The following is a 25464-nucleotide window of genomic DNA, read 5'->3' as shown; positions in this document are numbered from 1 at the left end:
CAATGCACGAAGGTTGATATTGGGCTATAGCCGCGCGCGTCACTTGACGTCTTTGGCCATCAAATGCGCCCTTAACAGTAAATATACGGATAGAGGCCCTTCCAATGTGACCGCTGGACCATGGAGGCACTTGCCCCGACTAACTTTGAAATAATAAATCACCCACGTACACACGTTTTAATAAAATTGACAATGCTTCTTTTTTGACATCGTTCAAAATATAAAATGGGACAATAGCTATGAGACATAAAAAAATGCTAGCTCCAGAACTAGCTACGCGGATATGGCGAGCAATATTTTCTGCATACACTGATGCACTGTAACTCAAAGTTGGAGCATCTGTTATAGTTTTTTCCCATTTGCGATTGCTGGGACACATATGAATGAAACCACTTATCTGTGTCTTCGCTAATTGAATTGAAGGCTGAATAATTGAATTCAACCAAAAACTGTTGACATCCCACAGATGTAAGGCACGGTAACAATGATGTCAATCGATTATATCTGCCCTAAAACTTACTAGGTAGGTACAATCAGCAAAAAAACTAAACGGGCGAGGTGTTCAAAAATATACTGAACACAAGTTTATGGTTAAACCTTTGAACTGTGAACATTGTCGGAATGCACGAAGGTTGATATTGGACTGGAGACGCGCGCGTGAGCTGATGTCTTTTGCGGTAAAAATATTAATAGAATAAAAGCATCCATAGATAATTTTAAACACGTCGTCCGTTCAGCCACTTCTTATGCTGACTGTAGGCTTCTTTATAGACAAACATGACAGCCAGAATAGCGACGACTTAAATAAATACAACTTCAACATTTATATACTCAAATGTACAATTTCATTGACGCAACACATTTAAACAACAAAAATATCCATACGATACTAATATACTATAGATTTTATTCTATTTACAGTCTAGAATTCTTTGTTAGTGTGGTATTCCACCTGTCCAATTCTTATGTGTATTTGCGTCTCTCATTTTGCTTAGTGAGAGAGTGAGACGCAATGCACATTGGACTTAGAAATTGGACAGGTGGAATACCAACCCAAGACCATAATCTATCAACATTATCGCGTGAATGATTCCAATATTACAAAAGACAAGAGAAAGAGATGACATCGACCATCTGTTATTTGATTTTCTACTTTAACACAGTAATTATAAAGTCTATATTACAAGCAAACTGAGCGGCGTGTGTTAAAATATCAACTTATTTATGTTAAGGTAGAAAATTAAATATATAAATCTGTCCCCCAAAGTAGAAGTAATTTACCTGTTCGCTAGCTAGAGAATTGTATTCGCCTATAGTACAATATTTACATGTTTGAAGCAGGTATTTCGGTTATAATACATACGGTAGGTAATCTATTTACTACAGTTTAATTTAGGTATTATTCTTGTGTAACTGACAAGGATTCGAGTTAAAATGAATCAAATAATTATGTACCTAATATACATAGTTTAAGTGCTAAAACCTATTTTTTGTTCGTATTGTAACTGCTTTTGTTGAGAATAAACAACAAAAACGGATCGTTATAAGTTTGAAATACAGTAGTACTTTTGGTGTCAGAATTGAGCGATAGCAATATAGTGAAACTTTCACGGTATCATTGTTGGAAACTAAAGTCGTTTACATCGGCTAGTCTGTATCCACTTCCAAATTTATATTGTACAAAGGAGATTTTCTTTCCAAAGAAATTGGAGACTTACCTCCCTTCCAAACTTCCCCAAAATATGATGCCATACCAGAATGAGACGTCTGTATAGCCATAATACAGCGCGAAAGCGAATTATTTAGTGTTTCCGGCACTCGGGAAGCTAGGATCAGTGTGAAGGCTAGGTTAAAAAGCCATTTCAGGCCATTCTGGGTATCAGATTTGGTATTATTTACTTCTTTATGTACGCGGGAACCATTATTTTTTCGGATAATTTAGCTACAGTTTTTAGTTTAGTCGTATCTATCGACTCGTTATTGTGATTAGTCGGGCGAGTGCGGCGGCGCGGTGCTGAAGTATGGCGCGGTGTCGGGCTGCAGCAGCGTGCGGCACACGGCGCACACGCGCGCCGGCGCGCGGCGCGGCCCGGAGGGGACGGCGTGCGCGGTGCACGACGCGCAGTAGATGCGCCCGCAGTGCCGGCAGTGCACCTGCAATACGTACCGTATCGACGTTTTACACAATTTAGATGCGTACAAATGTTTTAACATATTCTTGTCCCCGGTCGCCGTGGTCGCGGTCCCCGGTAGACGACTCTGAAAACCCTAATTTTATTGTAGGTACCTATTTAAATTTACGTGACCCTACAATCTTCTAACGGACCGTCTTACTATATTATCCCCGGGCTACCGGAACAGAATAATAACATAAATAGTGAATCCACTCAAGTTTACACAGAATATGAAATTTACCTTGTGACCGCCGAGAACACCTAAGTGGCGTTACTAGTCTTGCCCACCGCGCCGAGGACCACTATTGGTGTTAATATGGCGGACGCTGTCAAAGTAACCTTCACACTTACGAGTAGGGTTTACATTAGCTCGCTTGCGCCCAAGATCTTGGCGTTCGAATGATGTTTGTGTTTGACATAAAGCATTCAAAGGGCTAATAATTACAAAAATACATATATACATATAATATACGATACATGATTATATAATAAGATTGTAATTTTTTAATTTTGAAAATAAATATTGGAGCTGCAATATGATAGCTACCTTTTTCTTGCTGTTAGGGAGCTGCACGTGACACGTGGGGCACTCGGAGACGTCCTCGTCGTGCTGCCACCGCACCTCCGTGTCCGCCTCACGGATGCGTTGCAATTGCACCTACATACAAAAAAACATATTGTTATCTGTTTTAGAGTCTCCCCAGATATATTGAAGCGCATAAGCCATCGACGCGTTGGCAGGCACCGGCCGATGCGAGCCGAGCCAAACGACGACATTTTCGCTCGGATTTTGCGTCGACATATGTGGGAGAACCCTTACAGTACGATACCTGCTGTACATTACACCAGCATGCACAGCATGGGCAGCATGTCACCAGCATGGGCAGCATGTCACCAGCACTCTTCAGTGTCTTCATGGATGGGCTCTCACAGGCCTTGACTAAAACCGGGGTCGGCTGCTCCATCAACGGCATAATGGCCAACCACCTAGCGTATGCCGATGATATGGTCCTGCTTGCTCCATCAGTAGCCGCTATGCGAGACTTACTTGCGGAATGCGGAAAATACGCCAGCCAGCACAACATGAAGTATAATCCGGACAAGTCAGAGTTTATGGTCATGGAAGCGGCAAATATGCCCTTGAGCGTACCGCCACTATTACTTGATGGAGTTCAACTGCGGAGAGTCTACGAGGTTAAATACCTAGGCCACATCCTGCTGTCTAGTTTGAAAGACCACAGGGACATTGAAAGGCAAAGACGAGCTATTGCAGTACGAGCGAACATGCTAGCCAGAAGATTCGCCAAATGCAGCGACGACGTGAAACGGCAGCTGTTCCTAAGTTTTTGTACTTGTGTCTACACAGTGGAGTTGTGGTCAGATTACACCTGTGCAGCAGTGGGAGACATGCGCGTACAGTATAATAACGCATGGCGGGCGTTGTTCCGGCTGCCGCGCTGGTGCAGCGCGAGCGCCATGTTCGCGAAGGGGCGCGCGCCGGGCTGGGGCGCGCTGCTGAGAGCGAAGAGCGCCGCCGCCAGAAAGGCGATAAATGCATCCGCCAATACGCTGCTGTCCGCAGTGAGGGAGTGGGACGGTAGCCCGCTTCATGAGCGCTGGAGGACCTACCACAAACCGGTCACCATAGGGTCGGGGCGATACGCCCCTTGGGCTAGTTAATATTAAGTTTTAATTTGTATTTAGGTATTATTTATAGACGTGAATATTTTAATTTTCTTGTACAGTCGAATAGTTTAATTTTAATTTAATTTTATTGTAATTCTATGGAAGTTTTCTGGAATAAAACAATTTCATTTCATTTCATTACTGCCGAATATATGTACATTATTGCTAGTGTCCGACCGAAATTCAAGTTTCGGTTTCCACATGAAAATCATGTTTCGGCCGTAAGTTCGGTTCAATTTTGGTTTCGGTCGAAGACTAATTATTGCCGAGGGACGGAAAGAAAAGGCACTGTGTACAGTGTGTACTTGTATAGTCTGCGATAGACTCGAAGACCATTGGTACCTGTAGCGACTGTGAGAGCCGCACGAAGTCCTGTTGCACTTTCTCGCTGTTGTCCAACTCTTGTTGGAGAGCAGCCACGCGTTGCTTCAATTCCGTACGCTCGTCTAGGAGGCGTTTCTGATGACAAATCAATAGAAGTATGTATAGAAATCAGTTATTTATTGTACAAAAGAGGTTAAAGAACTTTAAGGAAAAATCGTATCCTCGAGTTTAACATCTGATACAAATGGCGCTGTCTGCACCATAGATTGGATTGTCAAAGAGTATTCCATCTGTCCAATATCATTGTCCAATGTGTATTGCTTCTCACATTTTGCTTAATGAGAGAGTGAGACGCAATGACATTGGACAAAGAAATTGGACAGGTAGAATACCACCCAAAGGTAGACTTTTGATACCCTCAGTTACCGCATCATGTACGCAGCCATACAGCGCCATCAAGCGAGAGAAGCACGAATTAATCTAAGACTACGCATCTTATGTATTTTTTATTTAAACTATAGCCGACCACAAATTAATAGTTGCCAAGACAAAAGGAATTTTGTTTTATTGAAATAAAGATTCAAATTCCAATGGAATGTCAGAGTTTTATACGCCTCTGGGCGGCTGAAGGATAATCAATGGATCTTTGCTGTATACAAAAACAAAACCAACCTTATCATCTAGCAACGCCGCTATTTGGTCGGTGGTCGTCCGCAGTTTTCCTCCTAACTCCTGTAACTGTTCGCGCTCCGTCGCCAGCCGGTCCAACTCCTCTCTGCAACAGACAATAAAAAACACTTAATAAGACGACTTAAATAGTGTATTTAGTGTATCGTAAAGTAGGTTAAATTGGATGCTCTTCTCCAACGCTGCAGCAGGCTCCTCTCGGCCTCCTCGCGGCCTCCCCCAGCTGTGCTTGGTGACATATCTGGTTTGTCGCAGAGCACTTCTGGTCTCCTGCAGCTCGGCCTCCTGCCGGTGAAACTGCTGGCTCTGCTCCAGCAGCTGTGCTCGTATGTCGCGCTCGGCCGCCAGCGCCTCCTCTCGGCCGTTCTGCACGCAGTTCAGCGTATCCCCCAGCGGTGTACCTGGTGACATACCTGGTCTGTCGCAGGGCGCTCCTGGTCTCCTGCAGCTCGGCCTCCTGCCGGTGAAACTGCTGGCTCTGCTCCAGCAGCTGTGCTCGTAGGTCGCGCTCGGCCGCCAACGCCTCCTCTCGGCCGATCTGCACGCAGATCAGCTTCTCGCGGAGTTCAAGGCTGTACAGTTGCAGCTCCTTAGAATGAAAACGACTTTGAAATTATTCAGCCTTTAAGCACCATGGGACACAAAATATGGTTGCGTTTTTTGGATTAACATTATAAAAAAAACTATCCAAGAGCTCAAGCAGAGAGCAAAAGCAGAGCATCATCTTCCTCGCGTTGTCCCGGCATTTTGCCACGGCTCATGGGAGCCTGGGTTCCGCATGGCAACTAATCCCAAGAATTGGCGTAGGCACTAGTTTTTACGAAAACGACTGCCATCTGACCTTCCAACCCAGAGTAAACTAGGCCTTATTGGGATTAGTCCGGTTTCCTCACGATGTTTTTCTTCACCGAAAAGCGACTGGTAAATATCAATATTTCGTACATAAGTTCCGGGAAATTCATTGGTACGAGCCGGGGTTTGAACCTGCGACCTCCGGATTGCAAGTCGCACGCTCGTACCGCTAGGCCACCTGCGCTTTTCAGGCAGTTCCACCGCCGCCTACTTCGATCACTATGCGTATATCATTAAAAGAAAGACGGTGAGATACAACAATAGGCAGCTGTATCTATATTCCATCAAGTTATTTCAGCTGAATTTCAATCACAATCACATTTTAACTCCGTCATAATTGAATGAATAAATTCTGCAAATCTGCACTATCAGCGATTTGGTACAAAATGTGGGACTCACGTCGACGATGTCGGGTAAATCGATGAACTCGTTCTGCATCTCCTCGGCTTTCTTCGTGAAACGTCCCACCAGCATAGCGTTGTCGCGCTCCAGGCTGAAATTCAAATATCGATACTTAAACTTATGTAAAAATAAAACATGTTTGATACAAGCTTTATTTCAGTTCTCATCTAGCTTTTTTCATAGAGACAATTTTAACAAGCCTAAATCCAATGAGACTGTTGTTATATCACTAAGTGTCCAAGACTATCTTCGGTCTCCTGTTATCAGATCAGCTCGATGTCATCTTCATCATAATATTGCATTGTCACCAATCTTTCTTACGTATGTCAATTTCGGCCGATTCGGGTACTTGTAGGTACAAGTGGTCGACAAACGTTTTATGAATTCTTATTTGAACAGTGCAAGTTAAACACGAGATATCCCGCATGAATGTACTCGTAAAATGGGAGAATGGAAGTGTTGGAAAAAGGAATAGTCTATTTAAACTTTTTACTTAGGTCTACTGAAGTGGTTGCAAATGAAAACGAGTGTTAAAACCCTTATTTCTGTTCTTCGGATGGATTATCTCTAAAAGCTTCAAACGCGGGCATTACGGATTCCACGCGGCCTTTTCTCTAACAGGGCTGCGCTGGAGGTGATTGGATGGCATGTATTCCTGCGTGGTTAAATAGGAAGTGTCTTACCTGTCCAGTTTCCTCTGCAACTCTTCTCTCTCCACAGTCAGATTAGTAACTTGTTCTAAGGCCCTATCGGAGGCTTGCATGGCCGCGGCGGCGCGCGCCTCCAACGCCGTCTTCGCGGACTCCACAGCCTTCTTCAGGTCCTCCAGTAGGGCCGTGCTGGCGGCCCGCTCGGTGTGCCACGAGCGAATGGTCTCGTCGTGGATGGAGCGGGCGCTCTCGAGCTCTTCTGTTGCCTGAATGGTATTTATTTATGGCGTTACTCATAAACGCGTTACTGGTCTGAATTAGCTATGAATCGTTTGTCTTTATCTGTCATTTTGACTTATGTATTTGTTAGAAAGGAATAAAACAATTTAACTAAATCAGGTCTGTAAAGTTTTATGAATAAGGGGGTTAATCTTTATTGCACAAAAGTATCGTACAAAAGGCGGACTTAATGCCAAAAACATTCTCTACCAGTGGTATGGTAATATTTTCTTCTCAGAATCACGAGATCTATCGAATCTAATTAGGCCGCGGATTGGACGCAAGAACTTTATACATTTTAATCGAGTCGCGAACCTCCGCTTTCGCCGCCAGCCACCGAGCGACTCAATCAAAATGGCTTGAATGAATCTGTTTTGGGCAAGGGCCTGACACACTTTGATAGAGAAAGATAGCCTTACTGCGATTCCTATAAGAGGAAATAGAAAAGAGTGCCATGTTTTGTCTTTATCACCGACCGAGTATTTGTTCATGGTCAGGCAGGCACACTTCCATAAAAAGACATTGGACTTGCAAACCTGATAAATTGCGTAATATAAATTTTATATGAATATTCTTTCTCTTACCCCCGGTCGGTCGGTGACGCGTCTATAACTACTTGTATATACTACCTGTTTATGGTTTTGGGCGACACGAGAGTGCGTCCAAAGATATTTTGTTCTGGTTCCGCTATTACCATTGTCCATAGACCATGAATCTAGTATTTTAACTGGATAAGGCATGATGGGTGGGCAAATGAGCGAACGAGATAGTCTTATGTATCTTTCAGTAGGAGTAGCAGCGTAAGCACTATTATTGTTTGTCCTTGTCACAGTCTCACAATTTTTTTATTCCTCACCTTAAGTTAGTATAGGCTATGATTGGGCAACAAACAAATTCGACCCGTCGCATTGCCTATGTTTTGTCCCTCACGGAGGCACGCGTATACCACTTCTATAGGATCCTACCTTCTACGCCATAGACTTACCAATTTGAGAGCGTGTTCCAGCATGGCGGCGCGGTCCTTGGCCGCGGCCGCCTCGCGCTGCTCGTGGACCAGCTGCTTCTCGTAATTAGCACACATGTCACAAGCGCGCCCGCCATCTGGTGGTCAATTAACAATAGTAACAACAACGGGCAGGGAAATATATATATATGTAGATGGCGTTAATATTAATATTTAATAAGTTAACACGTATCAGTGAAAGAATAAGGATCAAAGTCAAATGGCGTTCTAACAGTTTTATGTTCTCATATTTAATTACACAAACGGGTCTACCGCGATATAATTTCATTGTTTTTACCTTTAATTCCGACGTTTCAGCTGAGTTGCACCAGCTGTGGTCACGGAAAGACTGACGTCCCAACAAATGTCAACGGAGATATTAATAAAACACCACTAAACTACCCGAAATTAGTTTATAAAAATGTCTAACCAGCGGATATATCTTCGGACCAGTGTACGGATACTGTGAGTGTTGCGTGTCGTGCCGTGGACAATAAACATTAAACTTTAACGGGTAGCTGCAATTTCTTTGTCTACCCCGAACATTTTTATAAACTAATTTCGGGTAGTTTAGTGGTGTTTTATTAATATCTCCGTTGACATTTGTTGGGACGTCAGTCTTTCCGTGACCACAGCTGGTGCAACTCAGCTGAAACGTCGGAATTAAAGGTAAAAACAATGAAATTATATCGCGGTAGACCCGTTTGTGTAATTAAATATGTGTACAAAACGCGAGAGTTTAAAGTGTTAGTTTTATGTTCTGTCGAAAGATGGCAGTAAATTTACAGTGGCTACATAATTTACTTTGACAATCCGTTTCTATAGACTCTATTCTCTTTGCTATGAAGTAAAGTACTACTCTAAGGAAATAGTATGGAACGCACATTTGTTTCTTGCATAGAAAATGTATGGCGTAATACTTTATAGTAAAAAAAAAACTATAGATATAGAAAAAAGTAGGCGTGAAGGGCTGTCGCCCACTTAAAAAAAATGAATTTCGCGCCTTTTTCTACTGACAAAGTGGGTTTGCCAGAGTATAATATGTAGGTCTATTAAAAGGAATATGACGTGCACATTTTCGCGCATGTTTGAGACAAAATAATTATAACATTACCACACTAAGTTGTTTCATGTACTAACCTGGGTCAGTCCTCGTGTCTCCACTCGCGTGCGCAGGCGTGGGGTGATTTGTTCTACTCCTCTGAAATGTAAACAACCGTATTCAGAAATCAATTCGCCACAGGCTCAGTATGAATGAACTTGTCAATGGGGAGGTAAAACGGCAAAAAAATGCGCACATACACTATTAACTCACCATCACAGTAGTACCTTAAGTCTTTACAATAAGGATTAGTTTAGAATACAGTATGTATCAGAACGAAAGGCCAAGCTGAAGCCTGGGTGATGGTAAAGTGGAGTATGTTCTAACAGAATACTTACTAATAACTTTTATTTGCTTTTTTTAACTTTGCTCAATCTCAACACGATTTTGTTGGGTACTCTTATTTGCAGTCGGTTAAAAATGTTTGCCTGTAGAAACAGTAAGACGTCAGTTTATAAACGTAAACAAACTAATTAAAACCAATTCACATCATATCAGATTACTGCAATTTCAACTATGACCAGATACTGATAAGCCTAATACATACGAAACACTAAACACTTCTTGAAATTATCATTTAATGCCTATTTTTTGTTATTATTTCATTATTATTTACAACAGGGATTTTGCATATTATTGTAGTTCACTTTGACATTAATTATGACATTCCATTTTTTTTTAATCATTTATTTACATACAATATATAGTAACAGCACCAGTCATGGGACATTTAAGAGGAAATTTGGAGTATTTATGATATTTCCCTTGTACATGTAAATGGTCTCCCGCTTAGCGTGTTAAAAGATGAAAGTCCTATCCGCCTTTCATGTTTTAGGCATGTTGTATCAAAGATACTGCAATGAGTTTCCACATAATTAACAAATTAAAACTATGCTTTTTTTCTCCAGTCATGGACACCAAAGCTCCAGTAATGGGCCCCCGGTAATGGACGTGGATCCAGTAATGGGCCCCCTATAATGGACATTGCTCTATCAGTATAAAATATTGAAATGGGGAATAAGTTATGGCAAAAAAATCAATTTTTGGTATAAGCTTTTATCGCTGAATGTATTTTTCTTTCCACAGCCTATTATTATTGTATTAGATTCATCGAGACAATTCTAATATACCCAAACACAATTAGTTAGGGTTTATTGCGATAAAGTTCCCATGGCCACCTCCTGTCTCCATCATCAGATCAAGTCCATGTTATCATAATATTGCATTATCATCCGATTTGCATACTTAATTACGTACTTACACAAAATTTCAACTGAATCGGAAATCGAAAAGTGGGTCAAATTCAGCTACCAAGATTTGACCCACACTAACTAACAAGGCAGGTTAAATAAAAGTTTGGAAAAACGATATTAATTTATCCGAAGTCCGAGAATACCTCCTGGTTGACATATTTCGTAACTACATTTTACTTCTGAATTGTTTAAAACATGAAATTATGGCATGGCAAGCATCATTATGTCAATTGTCCCATCATAGGAGGTATGCAGTTTTACAGCTCCTATAATGGGATAGGGCCAAATACCACTATTTTTTTACATCTGTGGAGTCACAACATAGTGTGTTGTATACCTTATCTCATGGTAAATGCAATTAACAAAACACATTCTAGTTTTCATCAAGTATTAATTAATTAAAATTTAATAAATTAACTCACCTCTCTTAGCGAAGTTGTTAAGAATTTTTAGTGATATTTTTTTTCAGTGGCACGACAACTTTTGGGTTGACGCACATTTCTTAAAAAATAACCGAATTTAATAAAAAATCAAACATAATCAGCTCTAGGACTCTTATTTATGATAAAAATATATCCAGTGTTTATAAACTACTTTTATATACTTATTTTAGAGGAATTGTGTTTATTTGTCCCATTACTGGTTCCGTGTCCATTATAGGGTATACTACTATATATATATAGTGGTACTACTAAACGAAATTAATAACTAGCTTAAATCTAAAATAGGCCCTTGAGGCATTGTACCAAGGATGCTGGCGGCATTTCCTTAGATTTGTCATCTTATTTTTATTTTGAAAGAGGTCAGGTTAAATCAATTAATTGGACGTTTTCCCTTTATATTTAAACTTCAAGTCAGAGTTTGACATTCGTCTGCCAAGAAAATCTAATAAATAGAAATTTAAATTAAAAATTAGGTACTGATAATGCCTTTAAATTTTGCTGCGGACGAACTTGTGGATAATCCTTCTTTACGGAGAGTGTAGGGGAAACGGGAATGCCGCTCTTCGTCTGTACGCGGAGAGGTTTCCTGCACGAAGGCAACCCAACCATGGCCGTGTGATCGCTAATACGCTTATCCGACTGCGAAATAACAACCCGCCGGTGCCGATCAACCGAGGAGGGGCTCCACAATTACACGTGAGAGAGGAAGAACATGTACTAGACCATTTTCACAGCCAACCGGGATCTAGTACGAGACGTGCAGGACGCTTTTTAGGCATGAGTCGTAATGAGTCACTCCTCCGTCCATCGAATACTAAAACGGGATCGACAACACCCTTTCCATTAAAATAGATCATGCGTTACAACCCGACGATTATGACAAACGGACTGAGTATGCAGATTGGGCTTTGAAGAAAATAAGACAAGATCGTACCTTTTTGAAAAAAGTAATTTGGAGTGACGAGAGCCCGTTTGCTAGAAACGGAATGTGGAACCGGAGATATGTCCACCATTGGGTTCCTAAAATTAGAAACCCCCATGTTGGTCGCGAATTATCACATCAGACTAGATGGTCGATAAATGTATGGGCGGACATTAGAGGCGACGGCATCATTGGTCCAGTATTTATAAATGGATCACTGAACGGTGAGCGGTATCTCGAAATACTGAATTGCACTGTCAGTGACTACGTGGACAATTTACCTCTAGCTGACGATTTAAATACCTGGTACCAGCATGACGGTGCACCACGTGAGGTGGTCATCTCGCTGCAAATACGAAACCGCTTAAATGAAATGTTTGGACAACAGTGGATTGGCCGATTCGGAGCGACCCTCTGGCCACCTCGTTCACCTGATCTCACTCCGCTTGATTTTTTCTTTTGGGGTTGGGTGAAACAATTAGTGTTTAAAAGGGAAGCACAAACTCGCGAAGAATTACAAGCACGGATAATTCAAGCATTTGATAAAATTAGACACCGTGTCCGGCAAAATCCGAATTTGCTGCGAAAAGTACACGAAAATTATCATCGTCGCTTGCTCAGATGTTTACGTACCGGCGGCCGGCACATCGAACTGCGTCGTATTTAATACGTAAGTGTGCACTCAACTTTAGCTCTGCTGTCTAACTAACTCTAACGTTATCAACTGACATTTATGACATTTACATCATTTTATTTGTTGTTATTGATAACACTGAATATAAATAATACAGGAGGTAATAAAATAATTGTTTATTCTTATTATTATTTTCACTTCCATTAAAAGATGCTAAATTTGCATAAGCCCGGCACCATAATCATATTTATGGTCTAAACATTAACGGGTCTCTTTCTTGGCCTTTCGTTCTGATACATACATGGTAGGTAAATTTGTATGTGGTAGATCTATTATACTCACGAGTGCTTCCTGTAGTTGTGCGTCTGTCTCTCGTAGCTTATTCTTAAGTTGACTGATTTCCATCTCACAACGCTGCAGGTCGCCATCTTCCGTGGGCTAAACATTAAGTCAATCATTGTAAGAATTAAATGTACAAGAACTCGTATTGAAAAAACTTCATTCAGTAATTCGATACTCTTAGACTGAAAAATATTTTTTACTGAAAGATTTTTTTTATAAATTTGGTCGGATTGCATAAACTGCCAGGCTAAGTTAAGGCCGACCAAGACATACGCCAACAGGTTTAATTTAGTTATTATTTTTTTATCAGGTGGGTTATCTATTAGCTACTCGGAGTAATTAACAATGGAGCCGCCATTAACAGGCGTTCCCCTCTGTCGAAACTAGGCGGCCAATGGTCAACCACATGTCAACCATATGTATGGACTGACGTTTATCTGACATGACGTACCTATACATTTGATGTGCCCCTCCCCCGCAAAAAACGGCAGACTATTTTGTACCGAAAATTTTAGACATGGCGTCTCCGGTGGTTATATCCTCTAAGATTAGCTATTAGGGTCCGGACTATTAGCTAATTATTATAACCTCCTGAGTCCCCCTTGTAATTATTGCAGTTTTGAATTTGGAACCTTCTTGCATTCCATTTAACCAAGCCAGAACCAGATGGAGAGAAATTATGAGAGAGAAGGTGATCCAGAAGGGAGGTCACGACTCTCAGCACTGAGGATAACGACGCAAGGAGGGAGGTATTTTAATTCAAATTTCGATTTGGATTAAATCCTTTATAAGGGTCTCAGGAGGATACAGCAATCGGAATTACGGAAGTAGTACGCTAAATTTCGAGTCAATCAGACACTGAACTGGTTAAAACTGAGTAATAGTACATTATTGTCGAGGCTCGGAAGTAGCTACTTGCAGGCTGAGGATTCGTATTAAACGGACGACCTTGGGAGTCCGTTTAATTGAATCCGAAGCCAGCAAGTAGCCTTCCAGCCGAGTCATATATAGTGCTTTTCTCAAAAATGGTGCAAGAAATATAAATATAATAAAAATATTTTACAAAAGCAACGTTCTTACGTATATATTTTCACAGAAAAAAGTAGAAACAATTGAAAAAAATTAGCTTTGCCGCCTTTTAATTTTTTTTAATTAAAAAGTAGAAGTGTATTTTTCTGCCGAAAATACGCCAAGCTATTTGAGACAGCTAAATAGTCGCGGTACCAACATTCTAATTATAAGTACTAATCCCACGTACAGTCCCAAAATCGAGACTGCAATGTTTTTAACTTTTTAATTTTTGACTGACCATAAACTACGCGCTTCGCGACCTATTTTTTAAACGGCAAAGTCGACTTTGCCGTCCATTTTTGAGAAAAAGTATGTTACCTTCTTAGGCTGTTCCTCCTGGTCGACGAGCCGGCGCGCCAGCGAGCGCACCAGCGTGGCGGGCGCGATGCTCACGTCCTGCCAAATGGCGCGCGCTCGGTCAATGCCCTCGCTCAGGTCGTCCATGAGCGAAACCTCGCCGAATTGCGTCGACATCGCGAGATCTCGCTCACCGGATTACACAAAGTTATTTGTCGCAAACTTTTGTAAGTATATCGTAACACACAAGTCTAATAACACATTTTAAACGGGTTGAACCTACCCGTCCCACCCCTAAAGTACTGGCTGTAACGTCGAGAAGTATTTATATTTATGCGATATAATCTGTTTAAATTAAATCATCAAGTATTTTATTAATGTAGAAATGACACAGGACACAGTACGCAATATCAACAGTTTTTCAAATACATAATTTTCTTTGTGCACAAACACGTTTTGAGCTCACGTTTTGAAACAATACAAAGTGTTATTATCCGTGTCCGCTCCTTAAAGATAAGACGAGATTACCGATAAATAATTAATTTAAAGTTTATAACCGTAACGCGCGCCAGACATTTCAGTTAAATAATTTTGTAAAATGCCACAATAAATAATTTATTACCCCCAACTGATTAAACAGAATTTATAATTATTTTTCCGTCTTTTAATACCGATTATTCACTTTGCACTTAATATCGCAAACTAAAGTGGTCCACTAATACGTTAAATTAAATGATCCAACTTCTTACATCTCACTAAACCAGAAAATCACAGATGTTAAAACACATACAAATATCATAAATCGCTTTCATTTATGTGCTTGCTAGCCTCCGGTAAGCAGCGATTAGTGTCAAACTACATTTTTTTTTAATATCTAACTACTTTAACCACAGGACAAAAAAACAACATATTTAGGGAAAATGTCGAGGCAATAGAAATGCTGCGCGAGCGACAAGCAACTAACAGTATGTGTAGACTCGTCTATATATACAGGGCGGAATTGTTTTAAAGAATGTTAATTTGAATTATTTAGTAACTATTTAACACAAAAGTATTATTGATTTTTTTGTAGAATTAAGATATTATCGAGTATGTTCAGGTAGGTGCATTTTCTTAATTAAGGTCAATGCGGCCAAATCCGTCTGCAGGAAAATCAGTACATGAGCGCATTTTTCAAACAATAGTAGGAGTAGGTACAGTCACCTGCAATAATATGTTACTCTTCGAAGGCCGCAAAAATATGTGACACGCTCTTATGGCTCTACAAATAAGATTGTGTCAGATATTTTTACGGCCTTCATCGTGTAACATATTATTGCAGGTGACTGTACACAGCGATTGCTTTTAGTTTTAGCAATCAAAAGTAGATGGGGTCAATTTCCTACGGTTGAAAAAAAAATAGGTAGTCGTGTAGTTGCTGAATTTCCCGCAGACGGATTTGGCCGCATTGACCTATGAAAAATAATCTACAATATTAAATAACAAACTGCTAAGATTGGAAAATTAGCGATTTATAAGTTAGCTTTAGCTATACTAGAAAGTTAAGTTCTAGGGTGTCTGTCCGTCGCGCGACTCGTGTGGAAGTACAAACTTTTTTAGGAAACGATTAAATGGTAATACATCCGCCTGTACATGTTTGTCGAAGTATCGGTTGTATTTCGGTGCGATAAGAGTAAGGCTGGTGCACACTCATTTTAAATACAGAATAATATTTTGTTTTAATCTCCTTTTCCCGAAATTTGGGGATACTACTGCAGTTTTTCTGATTTTGCCTTTTTTAAACTGCTTCCAATGTAGATTTGTCTTAAAATTGTAAGCATTTGATATACAGAAAATTGGTACATCAATTATTTAAACTTTAATGAAAGAGCTCACGCCACGGTTTTACTATAAAACAATACTAATCATTTAAAATAGGCATCTATTTTGACACATCACATCACACATATCGAAATAAATAAATAAAATATTTGTCAATAGCTACTAGGTACTAAAACACTTTATGCCACCATCAAAAATAGAACCTGTTGTAAAATATTAAATACTGAAGTATATATTTATTTAAGTGTGTTCTCGCATCTTAATATCGCACTTTTTAATGAGCCAGTTCTGCTACCGAAATTAGCATTTGGTGTGTAAAGTATATACGTGCGTTGCGATAAGCGGCGTTCATTGATAAGGAGTACGTGTTCAGCTGGTCCCGATAACAATTAGCGGCAGTAATTGGCTGAGTCAGCAGACGGTAGCGGTCACAGCCACCGGCGACAAACACGTATCGTATTTGAGGTGATATTTTTTTTATCGGCAACGGCTCTCTGCGTGACAGAGGTGTTTTTGTTTATTCGCATACGCTCATTAAACAAAACTATAAAGTAAGCTTTGGAAGGAAAAACTGAAGGAGTGAGATCTTTTTAAAAAAAATGTACCTTCATATTTTAAGTGCGAATATTTCCATTCCTTCGAAATGGAATGATACGTTGCTCCGGCGCGGCGTGTGAGCGTGACAGGTGTAGGTGCATACCGAAGTCCCACTCACACGCCGGAGCGACGTGCGCATTCGCATCCAATGTGAAGACCGCCATACCTGTTGGTGCTGTTGTTGCTGCTGCAACCGCAGCTGGTGCTCAAGCTCAGCGCACCGCACGCGCAGCTGCCGCGCCTCTTCTGTCACCGCCGACGACGCTGACACCGTCTCTGTAAGCAATCATCATGTCAGGCTGAAAGCCAATAGGTCATCGCACGAGTACGAGCGTTTTCACATCCGATCCGATATCGGATGTAGGATCCTACATCCACAATGTCGGGCCGCGAGTTGTACAAACAGCAACACTTTGTCCATTGGGGGACCTTATGCCTATTGTACTAAGCCTACTAAGGTTTACGAACTGTCAGTTAACAGTCTGGGCGATGGTACATGCAACGGCGCGCTGTGGTTGCTTCAGCGGTCACGCACACTACAGCAAACATTATGCCTCCCCAATGATGTCGAGCGCCGCGTCACGGGCCCCTACGATGTTGAAAAGGTCACCGGCCTAGCTTTTCTGAGGCGGATCCATCTTCCATAATATTCTTCAGAAAAAATCGACATTATCTAAGAGACTAATACTTCAAAGTTTCTTCTACATTGAGAAAAAGCCTGTGCCCAGCGGTGGGACGTAAGCACATGGCCTATTCATGCTTTTTATTGTATATGTACTTACTTTCTGATCCCCAGAGAAGGCAGAAAGATGGCAGCATTGTTGCAAACACAACTTACACAACTATTTAGTTAGAACATCAGCCACTGAATGCAGCCAGAGAGAAATGTTATCAATTTCATTAAATTAGGATCAACGCTCATTTGTTCATTATGCTAATTAGCTATATTTGTAATATAAATCAGATAAATTAACCCTATTAAACAATATGGCCACAATTGTGTCATTTTCAGGAATAATACACTACTGCAAAAGCCAGGAAACCTATATTGCTGGCGGAGTAAAAGGCTGGCAATTTCTATTCTAACCAAGAATATCAAATCTAACAATAGCCTAAAGGGCCTTAGCCTAATCTGTAAACTTTTACGAAATTCCATGGTGTGTATAATTAAATGGAATGGAGTATAGAATAGTAAATCTTATATATCTTAACATCAAATTAATTTAATTTACCCTCATCATCAATACAAGGTCTATGTCGGAGGACAAGCTGAATTTGTTGATGGAAACTAGAAAATAGTAAGATATATTATAAGGTATATTTTTGAAGTAGATAGAGTATTAATGTTACAAAGCTTCAGTATTAAAGGCTATTTTTATTTATTTTATTATCAATACAAGGTGAAACACCAAGCACGGAATGAGGCTGTGACTCACCATTGACAATCAAGTCCAGGTTGAGGATGTGAGACTTCTGGTTCTCCGCCAACGTCTGCAGCTGGGCCAGCTCCTCGCGGAGCCCGAGCACCTCCGACTGCAGCTGTTCACGTTCCTGTTGCTGAGCCCGGAGCTCCTCTGCAATTTACATGAAAATATAGGTAACTGTAATTTAATCCTCACACACCAAGCTAAGTTATTAATAGAGCTAGGTATAAAATTCAATAAGTTTTCAAATGCAGACACAGCAGTATGCTTAGAGCAGCATTATTGATCACTTCATAAGAACCTAAACAAGCTAGTCTATAAAATCTAGAATCTGTTAATGAGGTTTTTACCTGATAACTTCACATTAGGAATTCTGTTTAACTTATATTTATACTGTCCAGTTCATAAATATTTATACCTTTTTCATCTTAATGCATTTCATTTCAAGAAATGTATACATATTTATGAACACAACTGTACTTGAGTTAATATAATACTTATTACCTTATTATTATCAATAACCTATTTTTTCAAACATAATAACTATCGTTGAATGCACTATTATAAAAACATAGCCACAACCGAATACAGAACCTCCTCCTTCTATGAAATGGAAGTCGGTTAAAAATTCTAATATAACACATATTAAAATTGTAAAAAAGAATAAACATTTTTTTTTTTTTTTTTTTTTTTTTTTCTTATATAATATCTGCAATCAGTCGCAAGACTATAATCAGATTGGATCAGGGAAATATGTATGACGTTTCCAGAATGATAGGGCCATTGCCCTACCCTCCATTAAATATCCAGCACATCAGCTCTTTTAAGTCGCCTGACATAGTCCGGTTTAAGTAATGGGATGGTCAGTGGATTTGGATGCATGATCAGGCGATCCTTGTAGATATCATTATAGCGTTTTGCCTCTTCAAGGACAGTCGGCATTTCTAGGTATTCGTGGATTTCACTGTTACGAGTGAACCAAGGCGCAGCACACAAAACCCTTAAAATATTATTTTGGGCTCTTTGAAGGCAGAGGATGTTTGATTTGCTAGCAGAAGACCATATCTGGATCCCATATGTCCAGATTGGTTTGATGATTGAGCAATATACTCTTAATTTGTTGCTCAGAGATAGTGCGGATTGTCTACCAAGGAGCCATAGTAGGTTTCTGAATCTGTTGTTTACTTCTCCTCGTTTGTGTTTTATATGTTCCTTCCAGGTCATCCTTCGATCCAAGTAAAACCCAAGGTATTTGACGCAGGATGGTTGCGGCAATTCAGAATCTCCTAGTTTGACTGGCGGGCAAGTTTCATGCCTTAGTGTAAAAGTCATGTGATGCGATTTAGGAGCACTAGCCCTGATACGCCATTTATTTAACCATTCGTAGGTTTTGTCAAGCTGCGCTTGCAGAATTCTACTTGCTACATTAGGATCGTTGTGGCACGCGAGAAATGCAGCATCATCAGCAAAGGTGGCCACATGAATGTTGTTAGACTGGGGTAAGTCACAAGTAAATATATTATATAGTATCGGGCCAAGAACGGATCCTTGAGGTACTCCTGCACGGCAGAAATGTAGAGAAGATCTAGCTTCACCTTGTTTCACCTGGAACATCCTTTCATGGAGATACGATGCCATTATTGGATAAAAACTGTGTGGTAATAGTTTCTTGATTTTATAAAGGAGTCCTTTGTGCCAGACCCGGTCAAAAGCCTGTTGTACATCGAGAAATGCTGCCGAACAGTATTCCTTGCGTTCAAAACATTGTCGTATTGAATAGTATACTCGGTGAACTTGTTCAACAGTTGAGTGCTGCTTGCGGAATCCAAATTGGTGGTTAGGTATGGTCTGTTGTTCGTCTAGGTGATATTTTAAACGGGTTAAAATGATCCTCTCCCAGAGTTTTGATAGGACCGGAGTCAAGCTTATGGGGCGATAGGACGACGCTTCGGTGGCCGGTTTACCAAACTTGTGTATCATAACAATTTGGGATACCTTCCATAGAGCAGGAAAGTGGCAAACTCTAAATGTGGCATTGATGAGGATTGCGAGAAATACAATACATTTCCTGGGCAGCTCTTTAAGTATTTTAGGGGTTATTAAATCGAAGCCTGGAGCTTTTTTAGGATCCATAGTCGCAATTTCTTTCGATAGTTCCCCAGGAGATGTTGGTCGCAGGGGTAGGCATAACTGCAGGTCTTGATTGATTATCAGGTCTATTTCAGCGTCTTCTGGAGTGGTTGCATCATTGGGTTTAAAGACTTCAGCTAGGTGGTTGCCAAATAGTTCAGCTTTTTCTGAGTCGGTTCGTGCCCAGGTGTTGGCAGTCCTGAGAGGCGGAATACATTGTTGAGGTTGCTGCAGGTCTCGTGTTGCTTTCCAGAGGGAGTGTTCACCGCAAGCTGAAGGCGACATATTTTCCAATCGTCGTTTGATAGTTTCATTGGTACAGTCAGAGAGTAGTTCTTTAAGTTCCTTGATCGCTCGGTTAAGACGGGTCTTGTCCTCCTTGAGGCGCGAGGTTTGCCAGACTCGGCGAAGTCGACGTTTTTCTCGTAATTTCTCACGAATATGAATCGGAATTGAAACATGGCTAGTTGGTTTTGTCAGCTCAGGAGTACTGCGCCACGCAGCCACTTGAATTAGGTTTGTAATGTATAGGCATGCCTTTTCCACGTCTTCGTGATCTTTAAGGCGAATTTTTAAATTAATATTGTGTAAGAATAAACATAAGGAAACATTTACAACCTCCACCATCTTATATTGTTATCAGTTAAAGGTTTGTACTAGCAGTGATTAACTGACTACATTTACAAAAAAATATATTAAATTACAAATATAGCTCAGACAAGGTCAAGGTATCAAGTGAATAGTTGCAAAAAACATCTTAAAGGCATAATATTGTCTTCGGTTACCGCGATAGTTACTCATGAAATAAAACTATTGAAATGGATTATATCGCGTATATTAAATTCATACTACATCCTGACATGTGACTGAGGAAAAACTACACTGAAACGTCGGGATGTAGTATGAATTCAATATACATGATATAATCCGTTTCAATAGTTTTATTTCATCTTAAAGAAATAATATTAACTTCTGAATAGGAAACATATGGTAAATAAATTATTTATAAGGCAAGGTAGTGTAAGATAACACACTTCCGAGGTATGGTTAATGTACAACACAAAAGACATAATACAACATTAAAATAAAAGTTTAGAATAGGGAGTTTCATTTAAAAAAAAAATATGCATTTTCCTTTAAATTAAAGCATCAGATTTGTAAAGTTTGTAAAGGATTGAAAGAGTTGAGTTGAGTTGATTCCAATACAAAACTTATTAAGTGAGAACTTAATAAATTTGTTACTGTGTGTATGATTGCTGTAAACATGACCTACTTTATTAACACTGTTCAAACATTAATCACACAATATCATGGGCTAGAGCAGACTATTATTTTCTACTAAGAACTGACCTACACTATTCTCATGTCAACACAAAAATGTTAAAAGACAAAACACAACATCAGATACTCAGAAACATGCACCAAACTAGGACAAGCTATCAAAAAAGACAAATTATTAGCATAGCCAGAGCACGACCCGCGCCTGTTACTACGGAGTTTACGAACCTTCCTTCTGCAAGAAAAGTTCTTTCATTCGAGCGCGCTGGACATTAAACTCTTCCTCCAAGCCGCGCCGAGCCTCCTCCGCCCCGCCGCTGCTCTCCACTTGAAACAGAAACACCACTCAGCTTCCAGCTGAACACAAGACATCCTCAAATTAGGCCTAAACCAACTCAACAACACACCTTTCGGTACTTCGTTCGTGTCGTCCGACATCCTGTGAGTCACTGCTCTCGAGCACTAGTTAACTAAACCACTGAGATCATCGCAACTTGAGCATTATAGAACCTAATTAATGGATCATATATAAGAAAACAAAGGTAAGACAATTAGTCAAGATGAAAAATATTCACGTTATTTGACGTTTTCTCTAAGTGACGTTTTCGGTTTTTTTTTATTCCATCACTGTAAAGTGTAAACGGACTAAGATTCTTTCCGCAAACAGCATAACCCGTCTAAAGTTGTAAGTTATAAGCCACGGATTACATTTTATAAAAAATGATAATCAAAAATGTAATTTCATAATTTTATTTCTTTTTTAAAAATAAGGTTTATTATAAAACTGCCAGTGTACATAATTTGATTCTTTTCTATGAGCTGTAAGCAAGCTGTGAGTGTACACGTTGCTTAAATTGCAGGGACAATACTCGGCTAGTGGATGAGAGTTGCCATTAAAAAAACCATATGGCGCTAAACTCATTTGTTGCGTGTTTATTTACTTTATTTCATGTTAGAAAACAATAATGTAGTGAGTGATTAGACTGATATAAGATATAATTATACTTCGAACCAAAGCTTTGAACACAGTTTTAAAATATTACCTGATGGTCAAGCAAATCTTGTCAGTAGAAAAAGGCGCGAAATTCAAATTTTCTATGAGACGATATCCCTTCGCGTCTGTCTACATTTTTCAAATTTGCCGCCTTTTCTACTGACAAGATCTGCTTGACCAAGTATAGACATAAAATAAACTTTGCCTGATACATAAAGGCAGGCGGTAACAGCTGCACAGAGCACGTAATATACTAATATTTACTATAAATATTTACCTACCCTATTCATACTCTGCGAGTAGGATGCAGCGCAACTTGTAGGTATGCTGATAGTAGCTTGTAGGGATAAGTTGCTATAATTGTACGTTTACTCTCACTTGATTGGCCTATATAGGTATGTACCAATCAGTACCTATATAGCCGTTGCCAACTCTGCCTCGGCACCGGCTGTCTGCGCCGCGCAGGTGAAAGTGCTGACTAGTGAGTATTATATTCTTTGGTGCTGACGCACGCATCCCACAGTAGCCATTTCCTCTTCTGGCATGGCACCAAAGTTGACCCGTCCAGCCGTTTGCCATGGGTGTGACCTTACTTCATTTTCTATGGGTGTGATTGGTGTGAGGTGTGACCTTGGTGTGACAGCGGGATTTTCGCGGATATTCGGGCCTATAGGAGGATAGGTAAATAGGAAAAATTAAATAGCATAAAAAACAACACAATGTTTAAATAAATAGTTTTATTTGGTATATTTTATTCGCATTTATTTTATAATCACAAAATACCTTTGATCTATTACATGTGCTACTAAATAAATAAATTTGAATCATTTGGTTCAAACAAAATCGTCATTTTGGTGCTTTTTAGTTCACAACTGGTTCTCTACAAATAAATAGGTAATTAGTATTATTGTTTTGTATTTTTGATCGTTTTTCAAGTAAGGTTTTCTATAATTTGTTCATTCACCATAAATCTATAGAGAGACAGAAAATATCACTTGAAAACCAATGAATTATGGGTGAATCAACTTTTTGACCGACAGTTTTGTTTTATGTGTCTCTTTGCGCTACTCCAAATGCCTCTGGAGTTACCAAGGGCTTCTAATATACCTACATAGTTTCTAATTTATAATTTGGGCCTAGAATGTTTTAAGATACACCACAAACTTAAACGTAAAAGAGCCATTATTAAATTTAGTAGTCAAAAAGTTGATACGCCCTTATAACTAAATTGCCATGATAATACGTACATTCGTCAAACCATTTTGTATAGCGCCACCGTCTATCTATAGGCAGCACTTCATTTGTTTGTTGGTGCGTCCACACCGAGTCAAAGAATATTTATCTCAGTGGGGTTGGCGTGTTGAAGCTTTTTACATTTTCTACCTAGCTCGGTGTGGACGTAGGTACTTTTTAATTTCTCGAGTTCCAAATAGATGCCGTTGACGTCGCCTTACACTTGTAGGCATACGTAAGACACAAATACTTGACCAACATAAAATGAAGCGGCACCATAATGCCTCCGGGGCATTCGTAAAGGCACAGGCGTATCACAGTTAAAAATGTCTTTATTTACAGTCCAAGAAGCTTACATTAAATAACAACGAAGTTTGCTCGTAGAAAAAATTTTTGAGCTAAAATAGAGAGAGGGGCCTACGCCATTACCCTCTGTCTCTTTCTGTATCTGCGGGATGATTCCCTTGAAAATAGCGACTTTGGTATTTTGACTTTATTGGAATCACCTGGTAGGTAGAAAGAGACAGCGAAAGTGAGTGATTTACAGTCATATTTCTTGCCTCAATTTTTGTTCAACCAGCAAACTCCACTGTTAGGTGTTCTAAGCTTCTCGTTACACTCCTTCAAAAGAAATGCAAATTTCGAACCGTCACAAGATGGCGTTGATACGCTAAAAGCCTTGCTTGGCGTTCCTAAACTTCCTGCCGTTTGGCGCGTCCTCGAGGCACGGGACCTGCACGATGTTGAAATAAATATGTCCCATGAGGTGCGAGGCCGACGTGTTCGTGTGTTTGAGGCAGTCGAAGAGCATGTCATCACATGTGCAATGTGATTTGCTGTATAAGGAGTTGTTGGTGAGGTTGTAGCGGCGGGAGAAGGCGCGGACTTTGGTGGGGCAGAGGTCGTGGGAGCGGCAGCAGCGGTCCAGGCGTCGGTCGGCGCCTAGGTCGTGGTAGTCGGATGCTATGTCGCCTGTGCCACACCATTTTGTGCCTGGAAAGGTAAAAAAATCATTAATTTTCAATATTTTTCACTGCGTATCAAGACACGGTATGCCCACACTGTTAACTGTCCACCGATGGACAGTTAAAGAGTGTTGCGGTTTGTACGTGTGCTCCGCTGCGATTTCTCGGACCTATTGCTCGATTTGTTAGGTACCTTTTTTTTCCTAAATGTTTCCTAAGTATGCATGGCATGATTGTAGCATAAATATGCATATTATGCGAGTCGTGTTAGTGACATTATGAAATTATCAACCACATTTGTATATGACCTGCGACCGCACGCTGTGGTTGCCCATGATCTTATGATCTATTCAAATTGTGTTGTAATCATACTGTGTGCAATAAGAATTTACTAATCGCTATCGTACATTTTATATGGTGAAATTTTTTTTTTAATCATTTATTTACATACAATATATATACAGTGGTACTACTAAACGAAATTAATAACTAGCTTAAATCTAAAATAGGCCCGTGAGGCATTGTACCAAGGATGCTGGCGGCATTTCCTCGCTGTATCGCAATTACGTTGTGCGAGGTAGCCGCCAGCTCTTCGGTCACCATGCAGTTACGTCAACCAGACGCTTCGCGATTTCTGCGAACAACTTATGCGCGCTGGGACCCCATGGACCTAGAGTTTCAACTCCATAGTGATAAATTTAGATTTAGTGCATTGCTGCATCTGATACACTATGGCCTCAATGTGGTAATCTCAACATACATATAGCATAGAGGTTATATGCAGATGATGAAAGTTTTGAAAATAAGACATGAAGACGATCCATCGTGTAATATAGATAATATTATTCTATCAGTGTACTATAGGTAGGTATAGGTACAATAGGTAAAATAACTGTAGCTG

At 40.1% G+C, this 25464-nt stretch overlaps 2 protein-coding genes across 4 annotated transcripts in view; both read right to left on the bottom strand.

Annotated features, from left to right (window-relative positions):
* Nucleotides 1-1986: 1986 nt before the first annotated feature.
* On the bottom strand, nt 1987-21995 carry LOC134796276 (rab GTPase-binding effector protein 1). Of its 2 annotated transcripts, XM_063768327.1 has the most exons (15): nt 21779-21989; nt 21600-21698; nt 17976-18113; nt 16706-16815; nt 14143-14220; nt 12754-12849; nt 9198-9258; nt 8040-8155; nt 6809-7041; nt 6123-6216; nt 5285-5460; nt 4857-4959; nt 4203-4319; nt 2722-2832; nt 1987-2154 (listed from the first exon to the last, which is right to left on the bottom strand). In XM_063768327.1, the coding sequence occupies exons 1-15, from the start codon at nt 21807-21809 to the stop codon at nt 1987-1989; spliced, it is 1731 nt and encodes a 576-aa protein (XP_063624397.1). In that variant the 5' UTR covers nt 21810-21989. The 2 variants fall into 2 exon arrangements, with proteins under 2 accessions (XP_063624397.1, XP_063624398.1); XM_063768328.1 differs by lacking the exon at nt 21600-21698 and having other exon boundaries at nt 21779-21995.
* A 1090-nt stretch (nt 21996-23085) lies between these two features.
* The window catches only part of LOC134796292 (uncharacterized), a 61184-nt gene continuing 58805 nt past the window's right edge, over nt 23086-25464 (bottom strand). For both annotated transcript variants that reach the window (XM_063768369.1, XM_063768368.1), the window contains exon 4: nt 23086-24591. In XM_063768369.1, coding sequence (XP_063624439.1) covers nt 24269-24591 — 323 coding nt within the window. In that variant the 3' untranslated portion in view covers nt 23086-24268. The remainder of the gene's footprint in view (nt 24592-25464) is intronic.

This window comes from Cydia splendana, chromosome 13 (assembly GCF_910591565.1).
Source record: "Cydia splendana chromosome 13, ilCydSple1.2, whole genome shotgun sequence".
NCBI lineage: Eukaryota > Metazoa > Arthropoda > Insecta > Lepidoptera > Tortricidae > Cydia > Cydia splendana.
The sequence above is the reverse complement of the archived record's forward strand: the minus strand, read 5'-3'. Positions and strand labels throughout refer to the sequence as shown.

Excerpts from the sequence above, each read along its gene's own strand:
- LOC134796276 (XM_063768327.1), bottom strand. The coding sequence starts at position 21,809 with ATGTCGGACGACACGAACGAAGTACCGAAAG. Across the intron at positions 4,320-4,856 it reads CGGCGTTGCTAGATGATAAG|AAACGCCTCCTAGACGAGCG; the intron begins GTTGGTTTTGTT and ends ATTTGTCATCAG. Across the intron at positions 2,155-2,721 it reads TCCCTAACAGCAAGAAAAAG|GTGCACTGCCGGCACTGCGG; the intron begins GTAGCTATCATA and ends TACGTATTGCAG.